The sequence below is a fragment of the Acinonyx jubatus genome, chromosome A1, assembly GCF_027475565.1.
Source record: "Acinonyx jubatus isolate Ajub_Pintada_27869175 chromosome A1, VMU_Ajub_asm_v1.0, whole genome shotgun sequence".
Taxonomy (NCBI): Eukaryota; Metazoa; Chordata; class Mammalia; order Carnivora; family Felidae; genus Acinonyx; species Acinonyx jubatus.
The window spans coordinates 52,462,531-52,477,221 of NC_069380.1; the positions used below are offsets into that span (position 1 = coordinate 52,462,531).

The 14,691-nt window shown below is 32.5% G+C and overlaps 1 protein-coding gene across 16 annotated transcripts in view; it reads right to left on the minus strand.

The window, feature by feature from the left end:
* RBM26 (RNA binding motif protein 26) overlaps window positions 1–14,691 on the minus strand; it is an 85,348-nt gene that overhangs the window by 14,109 nt on the left and 56,548 nt on the right. For all 16 annotated transcript variants that reach the window (XM_053216965.1, XM_053216962.1, XM_027065077.2 and 13 more), the window contains 6 exons: window positions 14,404–14,529; window positions 13,958–14,032; window positions 12,143–12,310; window positions 10,509–10,613; window positions 7,178–7,378; window positions 4,785–4,871 (listed from right to left, as the gene is read on the minus strand). In XM_053216965.1, the coding sequence (XP_053072940.1) occupies window positions 4,785–4,871; window positions 7,178–7,378; window positions 10,509–10,613; window positions 12,143–12,310; window positions 13,958–14,032; window positions 14,404–14,529 (762 nt within the window). The remainder of the gene's footprint in view (window positions 1–4,784; window positions 4,872–7,177; window positions 7,379–10,508; window positions 10,614–12,142; window positions 12,311–13,957; window positions 14,033–14,403; window positions 14,530–14,691) is intronic.

Sequence of the window (14,691 nt, forward strand, 5' to 3'; positions counted from 1 at the left end):
GGTGGTTGCCAGAGTCCGGGAAAAGGGTAGGGGAATGGCGAAATACACACAGGAGATTAAAAGGTAAACTTCTGGTTAAAAATAAAAAGTCACAAAAATGAACAGTATAATACAGGAAATATTAAAACTGTAATAATGTACATGGTGATAGATGGTGACTACACTTGTGGTGAGTACTGAATAATGTAGAGAATTATCAAATCACTATGCTGTACACCTGGAACTAATATAACACTGTATGTCAACTATATCTCAATAATTTTTTTTAAAAAGTGAAACAAAAACAAAAACAAAAACAAAAAACAAAAAACCAAAGAACAGACTTCAGATTTCAGGGAATTATCAAAGAAATACAATACTGTGGGAATTTATACCAGAAGCAAATAGTTCAATTTTAGGAAACAATATAAATAGATGAAAGAAAACAAAAACCCTCAAATTTCTAACAAATACACAAAAGTTATGATATAAAATCTGTTTTTGATAAAAACCCAAAAATCTCTACAGCATTCAAAAATGGGAATCATTTGCATGCTACCTTCACCTAAAAAGTCAGCATCATATATATTACTAAAAGTATTAAAAATGTTTTCATTCATTTACCATTTTCATTCATTTCATGAACAACGAATGACACTTCATGAGTGAGTGAGTAAATACACAACTACTACTACTGTTATTTAACATTTTTCTTTTTTTATTTTTTTAAGGGTTTTTTTTTTTAATGTTTATTTATTTTTGAGAGAGAGAGAGAGAGAGAGCGCGAGCGAGCGCAGGAGAGGGACAGAGAGAGAGAAGACACAAAATCCGAAGCAGGCTCCAGGCTCTGAGCTGTCAGCACAGAGCCCAACGCAGGGCTCAAACTCACGAACTGTGAGATTATGACCTGAACTGACGTCAGACACTTAACCAACTGAGCCACCCAGGTGGCCCTATTGGATAACATTTTTCTGAAGGTACTAACAATTAAACAACACAAAGTAAGAAGTTATAAACATGAAAGACGAAGGTAAAACTACCATTACTTAGTGTTATGATTGAATGAATACTTGACAAACCCAAAAGAACAAAATATAAAACTATCAAAAGATAATTTGGTAAAACGACAGTTACATATTTAATAAAAACAAATAGCTTTTCTACATACAAACAATCAAGAGAAAATACAATGGAAAAAATACCTCGTTTAAAGTAACTTTAAATGACTGGGGAGAACTACTAATATATTTACCTATACAAAGAAATTATACATATTGTTTATATATATTTTATATTATATAATCTGCAACACATGTATATTACCTATATCTTACATATAAATAAGATACATACAAATATATATATATCTAATCTATATAAAGAAAATCTTTAAATGCTCTCAGAGGATAAAAAAGGATTGAAATACAATGATATGCTAGAGGAGTATTTAGTATCATAAAGATGTTAATTCTACTATAAAGTATTCTTCCTTTAGAACCAGGTAAGTAATTTCTAAAGTTTATATGAAAAATAAACATATAAACATCTACCACGAAGATTCTGAAAATGAATAATAATAGCTGGGCATAATAAGAGGGAATTCAAACAACAGCCTTGAAAAGCTATTAAAATATATTATAAAGTTTAGCTTAATTAAAGGTGAGGAAGAAGCACATGGAAAGAAAACTGATCAATGGAAGAGAACAGTACTAAGTAAGAGTACCCTTACATCCTACAGGTGAAATTATGGGAAAACTAGCTTCACTCAATGAAATCAAGTAGACACCTAGTTTATCCCTTACATCAAATAAAATTCTTATGAATTTTCATAAAAATGTTTAGAACTCATGAGCTAATTTTCTAGTATATAAAGAATTCCCATAATTCATTCAGAAAAAAAAATCAGTAGAATAGACAACTCAGCAAGATAATAGGCAAATGACACAAATAGTTGACAGAAACAGAAAGAGTATTTAAACACGAAAATGTTCGACTTCAATCATAAAAGCGTATTAAAAATGAGTTGCTATTTTTACCAAAATAAAATTGTCTGATATCTCACGATGGCTTATGTACCCATGTATTTTACATAAGCAAACCACCATGCAGAGTACACACATATGGCAAATGTATGGCAAAAAGGCACTGTCATACATCTTTGGTGGGCAAGCAAATGTGGTACAACCTATATGGGTGGTGGGTGGTGGGCAATTTCAGAACTTTTAAATGCATATATCCTTTCATCCAGCAATAACGTTATCAAGAATATATCTTATAGTCATATTCACATACATACATAGAGAAATATTCACCAAGAATATTCACTGCTACACTGTAAAAGAATAAAAACAACTTAAAGTCCATTAACATGGTTGATTATGTTTGGTATATCCATTTGGGGACAATCTCTCACTTTTCAGTCGTATTTGAATGTCTCATGTACCTTATTTTGTACTTTCACTTTGAAATATTGTGCATCTACTGATTATAGAAAATACAGAGACATTCATTCACTCATCTAGGACAATGGTTCAGTAAGAACAATGATATATTTGGAAATAAACACTGAAAAAGGTTGACAATTTTTTTTTTCCCCTTGGGAAGACTTATCACTTACCTTGAGTTTACATCCTCTTATATTTTTGGTGTTAAAATTTTATTCATTTTATAAAATGATGATGATGGTGCATGAAATTTGGTTTGTACTTTTAACGCATTTTCCTTGATAAAATTAAAAACTGATACCTCTATGTCAACACATTAATTTTTAAATTCCTAAACGTTAATGATCCCGGATATCCAGAAGTTTGAAAACCAATGCCTTAGCCTATATATCCTGCTTGTAGAAGATCAGCTTCAACTTAATTTTCTATTCTCTTCTACAATAGGAAGGTTACAAAATTTTAAGAATTTTTTGGTTTAAGCAAATGATTATGATTTAACAACTTGCCTAACTTAATTTCAAATGTGTATCATGGCAATGGTAGTTCTTCGTTTCAGCCTATTGAATAATTCCAACTAAAATGGTATTTACTCTGAAAAGGTAATTCTTTATTATATCTAACTTATTTTGTCACATATTCAAACTCCATATAATTCAGCGTTAAAGTCTTGTTTATGCATTAATCCCTAGTCTTTTGAATTGATTGCTATTCATTTGGAAAACATGAATTGTATTTTATACACACACACACACACACACACACACACACACACACACACACACGTGAGGTGGAAAAAGCAACACCCAAGAAAAAAGGTATATGTCAATAAATCTTCTAAGAGCAAAACTTCCAATACTTATTTCAGGGGTAAGAGGTTTTTATTCCTCAGTCACATAAGCAAGGAGAAGTTTTAACAACGACAGCTACCATTGTTTTATGACTACTGCCTAGAAAATAGAACATAAAGAGACATACTCAAGCTACCTAACATTACACTGAAAATTGTCACTAAAGCATCAATTAAAGGAAGCTTATTCTTAACTTATACTCAATAATACTTTTTGAAAAAACCTGATCAAAGATTTACTTTGGTTAAGTACCTGACTCCTTCCTCTCTCTCTCAAAAAAAAAAAAAAAAAAAATTTATAAAGTATTTTAAAAAGGGTTTAGTTTTTAATGTAACATATATACATACAAGTTTTAAGAAGTTTTAAACTCTCATCAATAATACTCTCACAAACGATCTTTAAGTGAAAAGATTACCTAAACTAGATTTAAAAAAATATAACTCTAGGATCCATTCCTATTCTATAAAATGATCCACCTCCTACATCACTGATCTTAAAACTGGTTATTCCAGGGCCCCAGCTGAATGCTTAACTAAGATTTTTCAGACCCACACTCTTTTACTGGTTATAATGCCCCAAGAGCAACTCCTACCAGGTTAGGTCCCCAATAAGGTATCATTGTGTTGTCAGGGAGTATTCACTATAAAGAAGATAAATCAATTTAGAAAGTGTTTTTAAACTTTAATTTAGACCACAATCAAGTTAAAACTTCTGAAAGGCATACCACTCTTCCATTCACATTAGGTTAACTGTTTGGAACTCTTACAGCATTTTTCCAAGGACAAAATGGTACATGTATCTCTCTATAATCCTGAAGAAAGAACACACAAGGCTAAAAACATTTCCTATAAATCTCCCACACCTCATATCCATTTTCCTTTTTTTTAATCCTTTAAACCCAGATGAAAGACAAGGTTGCATATACTTGGCCATTCTTTGTAAAGACAATTCAAGACACATAGTTTAAGATTACTATAAAGACCCTAAAAGCTAGAGCTATATATCATACATTGCAAAAAGTTGTAGAGGCCTAGTTGGGGGGTATGCTAAGCTAGGGACACTTCTTTAGAGTTCAGCTTACTGGGACTAGTAAGTGGCGGATGAGAGATGGCTTAGAAGGACTGCCATCAGGATTGTATCTTAGCTTCTACCTTATCTCTCATCACTCATTCTCCCAAAGCAGACTTTGTTCTGGGCCAGCTGAGAAAAAGGGTAATGGAAAGTGGGATGGCCCTATCCCAGGTGAAAGAGAAAAGAAGGAGAAATGCTGGTGTCTCAAGACAATACAACTTAACATTCAACTTGGTAACTATTCTATCATGTTATAAACAGAATTGCCTAACTGCTTTAGGACATTCTTTGTGGCCATGAATTCCAATTCATATGACCTATCTACTGTCAAAGTGCAGTTATCTAGTAAGTTAAAATGTTTTCCTTTATATTAAAACTTAAAAGAAATATTTATAAAACATTTAAATCTGAATTTTCAATAAATTAGATTTCTAATACTTACTGCTTCAGCTTCTGCTCTTGTCTTGAATGTAATTACTGCATGAAGTGAAGAGTCATCAATCTGACAATCTTCAATTTCACCATATTGCTTTAAATTAAAAAGAAGTATTTTCTCCAAATAAATATTTTGAAACATCCAAAATCCTAATGGTTTTTAAAACACCAATAAATGTAACCCAGAATATATAACAATTCATGGTGATTAACAGAAAAAAAGATGAATAATTCATTTAGTACTTGATGTTACAAGATAAAGAGTGGTCCTGTTTACAATTCTACACTTTTTAGAATTAGGGAAACTTATACTTGATTGAACTGTGCTTTAAATCAACGAAAGAGTGTCAAACACTGGGTTTCCTTATTGCCTTTCCTTGTACACTCGTTATTCCAATCCCGTAACGTGCTACCTTCTTTCTAAACCAGAATATTTAATCCTCAGAATTCATATTTTTGTGTGTGCCGTTCTCAATTTAAAGATGGTGCAAATAAAAAGAGTCAGAATTTAAATAATTTTCCCAAAGTAATTTAGTTAAATACCAGGAGAGTCCAGGTCTTTTGATTTAAGTTTAACATTCAAACTGACCCTGCTTTCACTCTTAACACATACTCCTGTACACCACACTCTCATAAAGAGTTAAACAGGTTAAACAATGCTTGCTTCTGGTTTGCTGGATTTTATTTTTTCCATATGTAGAAAGATTTTTCTACAAACAACCTTTATCATATACATTTCTAGTCCTTTATATATCGTCACTAATACCTTTCTTCTTTTTTACCCCAAAATAAAATTATAATTATAATCTCATTAAATACACATGCACACACTCTGTATCGAAAATTTCTATAAAGATAATGGACTCTAGAATCTGTTCTGTCAGGTACTAGCTGTGTGAACTTAAACAAGTTACATAATCTCTTCATGCTTCATCTTCATCTCTAAAGTGGGCATAATAAAGGCACCTACCTCAGAGAGTTGTTGAAATAATTCATAATATATTGAATTATATAAGGCACTCAGAATAATATCTGACACGAAATAAATGCTCTATGATTTTTATTACTTCTACTACCACTACTACTACCACCACCACCACCACCGGGCCCAGTGGGTAAACTAAAGAAAGCATTTCGTTAATCACAATTTGTAACAGTCAACAGTCCTATGAAAATGTAGGTTCTTTTCTGTTACTTGCCACAGGTTCAAATTCCAGGTTGAGACAGAGAACTACGCTTTAAACCTGCATTCTTAAAGACTGATCATTTTTAAATGTGCATTACCACTACTAAATTTGGACTTTCCAGACTCCTCTTCCTTAAATATTAATTTTAGTAATTTCATAAACATATACCACTTTTTTCAGTAACTCTCTATGTCCCAACAAAGTACAGTTTCACCTTTGTAACTTCTGTTAACAGCTTAGAATGTGACTGTCAAACATATAAGTCTGAATTTCCAAAAAGATTTAATCTTTTCTGTAAGCTTATTGATCCTTCAAGATCTAAGTTCCAGTTTTACTGCCTTATGAAATTTTCTACTATCCTTTTTCGATCATATGCCTGTGTAAAAGATACTTCTCTAAGTTACTACTTACAGTTTTTAATAAATGTAACTTGATTATGCCATAAACTATGTTTATAATTTACTTTAACTCATCTGTGTTAAAATAATATATATAAAATTCTTGGAAGGTAAAGAACTGGTTATTTCCTACATATCTCCAGAGCAATTACTATAGGCCTGAGGGCATGACTGATGCTTAGTAACTAACCTTTGGGATACCACTAATCACAACGTTTAAGTTGAAACGGCCTTTAAACAAATATAATTTCCATTATGCACATGAGCCAAATGGATCCCAGGAAGTCCAAGTTAAATAATGGCTTAGCCAGGACTAGAATCTCATTCTCCTTTCTCATAAATCAGTCAGTCTGTATTAGACTGTATACCCTGGCACTAAGGCAACTTCAAGATCATATATCAAAATTTCATCTTGTTTCATTTCTAAGGTCAGCTAGATCAAGAATACAGTATTAACATAAAATTCCATCGTAATTTAAAAAAATCTGGATGGCTTACATATGTTAAATTTTCCCTTAAAAGTATCAAATGACACTAAACTACTGAACTTTTCCCTCTGCAATAGCAAAGTTTAAATCATTCATTTCACAGTATCTGAAGGCCTACTAGGTGTTAAGAATGGTAATGTTTCTTCCAGATAATAAACAAAAATATGTCTGCTTTTTAAATAATTAACAAAAGGTAATTATAGATTAATCAAACCCTTTGGTCAGATTAATGGGATTAAATTACTCATCATTTTCATAATTTCTCCTTTAATCATTATCCCCAACAATGACTATCAGTACTTGTTTTGTTGGACAGTAAGAAAGTACCGCAAAATGAGGAAGAAGATCTTCTCTATCACTCTCTGTAAATGCAGAAATTTCCAATGCCCTGGGACGATGATCCACCACAGCATGACCAGGCACACCTCGACCTCGACCTCGACCCCTGCCTCGGCCGTGAGCTGCACCTCGACCTCTTGAGTGAATTCCTCTACCCCGACCAGATGAAAGAATCCCTCGTTTTGCAGCCTTGAAGAGATTATAGACACACAAGTTAAATGCCACAATTTCTAACACAAGCCACACGTTATATATACTCTATCAAACTTTTATACAATCTGATATCATATTCAAATACTGGCTTAGAAAAGGGTATCATAATTTAAGTTAAGGCTTTAGTTTTTAAAGTGAGCGTAAACTTAGGTAGCTAATGCATTTAGAAAACAAAGTAATATTTAAGTCATGTTTAAAATTGTTAAATGTGCCTTTTTCTACTAAGTTCGTTATTTTCCAAGATCTCAGATTGTATCATTAGATGACCAGCAATTCTTGATTTCCAAATAATACACGGTATGAAAATGTTACTTCACCAGTTTAATACATAGATACATAATTAATATACAATAAATTAATTTTTCCACTTAGGACCTTTGAATACAGTGTGTCTATTTATTTGCCTGGTGGCTTCAGTAGGTATAATTATCTCAAATTATCACTTTGGTCACTTACACTAACATCATCATACAACCAATGTAGCATGTTTAACTTCTATTCCGCCACAGTGCTCCACATGAAAAGCACACCGTTCCTTCATTCCACAAATATTTAAAGAGCACTTCCTATGCTCGAGTCCTTACCTTCCTGAAACTCAAATCCTAGAGGGGTAAAGAGACATTTGGCAACCAAGTTATTTAATTATATTAATGAGAAGTAATTAAAAAAGTAAGGAAATGCTTTACTTAAAGACTTGAACAGAACATTCAAGATCTGCAATAAATATGCTACAATATCCATGAGGATATTTTTTCCTTGTTTTATTCTCCACCTGATTCCTAGCACTTACAATGGCAGCTGGCAGACTGTAGATATTTAGTATGTGTTGAATGACTCAAAGAAGAAACAAAGAACAAGCAAGGTAAGGGTGAGGGGTAGGGGCTACAACATGAACAAAGGAATCAAGGCTAAAATAAACACCGTACTCAAAAATACAGGAAATCCAGTGTAGCTGGACCACATGGGACGAAGAAATGAGGCTACAGAGATAAGCAGAACCAGATCATGAAAAATTTTAAGGATCACTAAATTATAGATTTTTATTTTTGTCCTAAGAGCCATGAAAACCAGTTAAAACATTTTAAGTAGAGAAGTAGAGTGATACAATAAATCAGTATTTAAAATGTTATTCTTGCTAGTTTTAAGAACACAGTAGAAGAAAGATGAGAATAAGCTGGGAAAGCAGTTGGTAGGCTACTAACGTAGCCCCAACAACTGAGCATGGAAGCTATGTCTACACTGGTGGCAATACAAGTAAGAGAGAAGAAAACATATTTATGACATACTGGAAGTAACACGTATAACACTTGGTAACTACTTAGATATGGATAATAAAGGAAAGGGAGGAAACAATGAAGATTCCCAGATTTCTGGTTTGTGTAACTGTGTAGATGGAATTTAGGGGCAAGATAAGCTCAATTCTGAACAAGTGGGAGTCTGAGGATGTGAGATATCCAAGTGGAAATGTCAAGCAGGCACCAATGACAGATCTTTTCAAGTATTAATATTTGTTTCTTCATCTCAAAACAATTCATCTTAATTAACATTAGCTAAAGTAATAACCTAAAATCCAAATAATAAACTTCACAGGTCAAGGATTAATGTTCATAATGGGAGTAGCATATACAAAAGTATGCTCTGAGGAATACTCTCTCAAAATGTTGCCTGAAAAAGGGGGTCCATGGACAAATAAATTTGAGCAATATGGAATACTGATTATGTATATTTAGGGATTAACAAATTAAAAACCTCTAAGAAATCCTATGGCAAAAAGAATGTTTAACCTTTTCCAAATTTATTTGGCCTTAGAAGCTTTTGCACTAAGATCTGTTAACAAAGAATGGAACTGGCATGTTAAATGACACACTCTGGGACATACTGCATTATAATATCTGCATATGCTAATAGTAACTACAAAGTATAAAGTTTAGCGATCATAAAAGAAAAGCAGAAAATGCCATTCAGTGTTTAGCTAGATCATGATAGAGAACCAAAGCATGGACTAATAAAGAATACTGGTAGAACTATTATTTACTAAAATTTTATGCGCCAAAACTTTTTATGTGGTAGCTTAAGTCCCATCAACACAAGCAAGTATCCTCCATAATAAAGAAAACACAATTTCTATATTAACATAAAAGAAACACATCTTTTTCAAAACCTGTTATCTTGTCTAATATGTACAGGCAGCCCTACCAACTTTCCAGAGAACGTAAGATGTACACAGGGTTAGAGGCCATCCTATGATTTCCTATGACAAACAAGACAGAGCCTTAATACAAGCAAAGTGGCTGCTAAATGTGAATGAAGTCTGTTAACGTTAATACCTGGATGCCAGTGCTAAATTCAGATTTGTCCTAGGTCAGAAAAAAAAAATCACCAGGGTGCTAACAAATTTGGGAAAAAAACGCATAATTCTCAGATGAAGCAAAATAACCCGAACCGTAAAAAAATGCTAACTGTGGCATCAAACGATGATAAATATAGGCAAGTACCAATTACATTGATGGCATTAATGTCTCTGTACTTCAAAATGTAAACATTTTTACATTTAATTTTAAACATCTTTTTGCTAAATGTTACAAAATGCTAATCTGTAATAATTTCATGTCACTAGATTTTTCTTACAAAAAATAATCATATAGCTAAACTAGAGAAGAAAGTAGTTTATTTTCCTTTATAAACATCCACAGCACCATCTATAGGCAAAACTTAAGTAAGCATGTTTTCAATACAGTTCTCCAGTAAAAGTCTGGGCCTTACAGCAATTTAATATAATATGCCTACATATGTACAGAAGATCTCTTGTAAGAATACCTGAAAAGGCTTTAATAGGTTGGTCTCAGGGAGGAGAGCTAGAAAGGAACCAAACTTACTAGAAGTAGAGGGACTTGGGTATAGAGGTAGAACTGCTGCCACCCCTCATTAAATGAACGATTTTATCTACCAGGTCTGAAACATTTGCTAACTTCTTCTCTCTTTCCTGTATTTGTCAGAGACTACCAACAATTACTGATTAGGATGAGGGGATACATTTTCAAATTGACCACCATGCCTACTACATCTGTTCATCTTTAGCATACTGGGTAGTTGTGGTGAAACATACTTCCAGCTGTAATTCTGTATACTTTCTCCTAAGTTCAGTGACTTCTTCTCCAGCTTGCATCTTCTTATACAAATCCAGTTCCGTATCAAGCAATTCTTTCTGCATCTAGAAAATGGTAATTAATAATTTAAATGACAATAATTCATATCCTACATTTATAAAATGTTTAATAAAAAATGTTTAATATATATTACTTATATATAATAGTTTCTGTATTTTTATATATATATATATATATATATATATTTTTTTTTTTTTTTTTTACGAAGAACTTTTATACATTCCCATTTAATCCATACATTCCTTCTCTATCTCCATCCAGTCCTACAGCCCTAGTCCAAGCCATCAATCATGTCTGGTCTACACTCCTACAATAGCTTCCTAATTTGTTCCTACTTCCGCTGATTTCCCTATAATTCATTTTCCGTACAGAAGCCAAAGTGAGGTTTCTATGGACTCATATGAACTAATTTTCAGGAAATAACTGGGAAAAGAAAAACAAAAAAACCCAAAGTGTTAATGAGCGCTATACAGTATGCTTTTATGTAGGAAAGAATACATACACGCCAAGAGGGAGGGAAGAATGGGAACAGAGTGGCAGGAATCAAAGGGAAACGGTCTTCTATATATACCTTTTTATATAGTTTAACTTTTCAATCATGTTTATGTTTTATTTATTCAAAATAATATTAAATCAGCAAGAATGAAGGGAAGGGGTTCAAAACAGACTATCAATAGAAATACACCTAACTTTACCAAATTGATAACATAACCGCAGAAACAAACAAAAAAAAAGTAATCCTAGGCCACAGTTCTGACTCTATATCCTTAGTCGAATATACAGTGAACTTTTAAAGAATACAAATAAATTTTGAATCTTTTACTTAGTCGTTGGAAGTGGGCTTCTTGTAGCAATTCTGGAACTATTTGGAATGTATTAAATGACTGTGCAAATGAGTACCGTACTGGTGTTAGTGGGAAGCAAGTTGTCATTATGGGAACGGAACACGAAGATAAAATATGGAATAAGGAGGAAAAGAACCCTGGGGTGTTGGATTAGAATCAGAAATATCAATATGAACTCATGATTCTACACATGTATGTACATACACACAACACCAAGTATAAATACTATATAACTCTGAAGTTTTTAAAAAATCGCTTATCAGGTGAAATTATCTTCCTTCCTTATTTATATCTAATGGATTGATCTATCTAAATTTCCCTCCTTTTAATCAATTCTATATAATGCTGTCAAAATGTTACTTTTGTTTATTAACCTTTTAGACTATGAACTTACAAAGTTCAAACTCTTCAGTCAAGTATTCATCAAGCATTCAAGTACCTGTATCACTTTGCCCTCAAGATATCTTTTTAATTATTATTATTATTATTATTATTATCCATAAATATTCTAATTATGGACTTTTCCAACTGAAATCTAAAAAGTTTAAAAGATGAATAGAGTTTTGTTTGTATATATTTACTATTAATTAATGGAGGGAAAAATGTTAGCATGTAATAGTCAGATTTTAAGCAAAGGTTATTACCTAAAAGGAAAACAATGTTAAACAATGCAGCACTGTAATGTTTTCAGTAAGTAGTAATATGAATAACAACATAAATTAAAATACCTGAGTCTTGGTTTTTATACTCTTTGGAAGACAACGTCCAGGAGAAGCAGCTTTGACCTCATCTTTCAACTTGGTAATATTTTTTGTCAAAACTTCTAAGGTTTTCATTATTTCTGCTTTATCTTCAGACTTCATTGCTTTGTTTTTCTCTAGTTTTGAAATTAACATCTGCCAAATTTTTAAAAAGAGAAAAACTAAGATACACAAAGTAAACATAGCAAAATAAATATAAAAATAAGTAACTACTAGTTTTAGTTTACATATTCATGGCAAGGCTTACAACCACTAAGACAGCAGAACAGATTTGGTGATGCTATCTCAACTCAAGCCTTAATCTTGGCACATTTTGTGAAGAATTACATTGCCACTGGTCTCTCAGAATGTAAGTTCAAAGAATACAACCTTAAGAAATTCAACTGAAAAGCTGTCAATTTGAAGCAATACTTCAAAAAGTAATACTTTTACTTTCTAATGTATTTGTGGGTATTATGGTCTCTAAGTATTCCCACTCCAAATGTAGTCTACAACCCAGAGAGACGCACAGAAGTTTTATGGTTCCCTTCACATAATGAGATCTTAAAACAATTAATTACTTTCTTTGTCACAGGGAATAGGAACTGGCTAACGTATAAATGGTATCGCCAATGTGGACAGGAAACAAAAGATAAACAAGGTAATATGGGGTGAAAGATACCACATATTATAGGTTTTATGAGTCAAGGTAGCTGCAGGTTTTGGTGTCAAGTACTGTGATTTCTTTATCAAGTACTGTATACCCAAATTTAAATTAGAAAAGATACATTTTAAGCCAATATGTAAAAAGTTTCTGTGTTTTTAATATTTCGAGATGCCATAACCTTTATTACGAGACATAATCAGGAACTGGCACTAATTAAATGTCATAACCTAGAGCAACAATGTACAAAAGAAATACTGTAAGCCACATAAGTAATTTTACATTTTCTAGCAGCCACATTAAAAAGATAAAAAAACATAAAACAAAAAACACCCAACCAGTAAAGTTAATTAATACTGTATTAAACTCAGTATATCTAAAATGTTACAAGCTTCAACAAAAATTATTGAGACATTTTACTTTTCTTCTTTGTATTATGTCTTTGAAATCTGGTATGTATTTTTTTAAAAAAAATTTTTTTAATGTTTATTTTTGAGACAGAGAGAGACAGAGAATGAACAGGGGAGGGGCAGAGAGAGAGGGAGACACAGAATTTGAAACAGGCTCCAGGCTCTGAGCTGTCAGCACAGAGCCCAACGCGGGGCTCAAACCCACGAACCGTGAGATCACGACCTGAGCCAAAGTCGGACACTCAACTGACTGGGCCACCCAGGCGCCCCTATATTTTATATACTTACAGCACATATCAGTTTGAACTTGGAACATTTCAAGTTCTCAAAAGTTGGTTGTAGCTATTACTACCCCACTGGACAACACAAAAGTAGAGGATCCCAAGAAAATTAAAGAAAGGTACATATCTCAACACTGAGAAAAAGTTTCCAATTCACTATCTGTTGACAAACTACTGTGCAGCAGCGTATCTGGATAAACATTCCTTATTTCTACTTCACTGGCCACCACAGTTCCTTTAAACCAATATAATCCCCAGTTCACCATTTAATGTATGCTCTTCATCCCCAATACACATTAATCAACTGACATACACATTATCATTTATATACATTTCAGTGTTACCCTTATCAATTTAAAGTTTCTTAAAAGTAACTATATAGTGTGAGATTAAATTTACTTAAAATTATAACATCTATATTTTGCCAAATCTAGCTTAAATATTTTACCTTCTGTGTTTCAATGTGCTTTTCTAAAATTTCTTGTTTCCTTTTCCTTACATCCTGCTGAAGTTTCAGTGCCTCCTAGAGAAAGATATCAAAATATCACTAGTATACTTACTGTTTATTGTTCTGATAAACAGATATTCCAGAGGAGACAAATGGTTGTGGATGCAGAAGCTTGGCAATAACAATTAAATGCAAAGTTTTGGTATGCAAAAGTTAACTATGTATGTAAGTTTCTAAGACCAATCAAGAGAACCTTTTGTCCCCCTTCCCAAATTAATATTTACTGCTATACAATTAAAAATAAAAGTTCAGTGGCAGCCAACATACACTTTTCTTTTAGCTCTATTTTGTGATAAGCCTTAAAAAAATACACACACACACACACACACACACACACAGAAAAGCTTTCCTACATGCAAATTTTGTACACTGCTAACTGTATTTACCTGTTTTTTTTTCTGTGCTTCATTATTATCAACTGCAGAGGTGGAAACAAGTAAGGTTTTCTGTGCAGCCTTCAAAGCAGCTGGATTATATACTGTTTTAGTTAGGCCAGTAGATGTAGACAACACCTACCAATACAAATTCAGTTTCTTAAAAAATGTACCAAGCATTCATGATTACCTATCTTGTTTTCTATAAAACTCAATTTTAAAACACTTTTGTCAAAATTCAGTACATTGAAATAAATGTATTATATACATATAATAACTAAAGCCATTTAGTGATTTGAA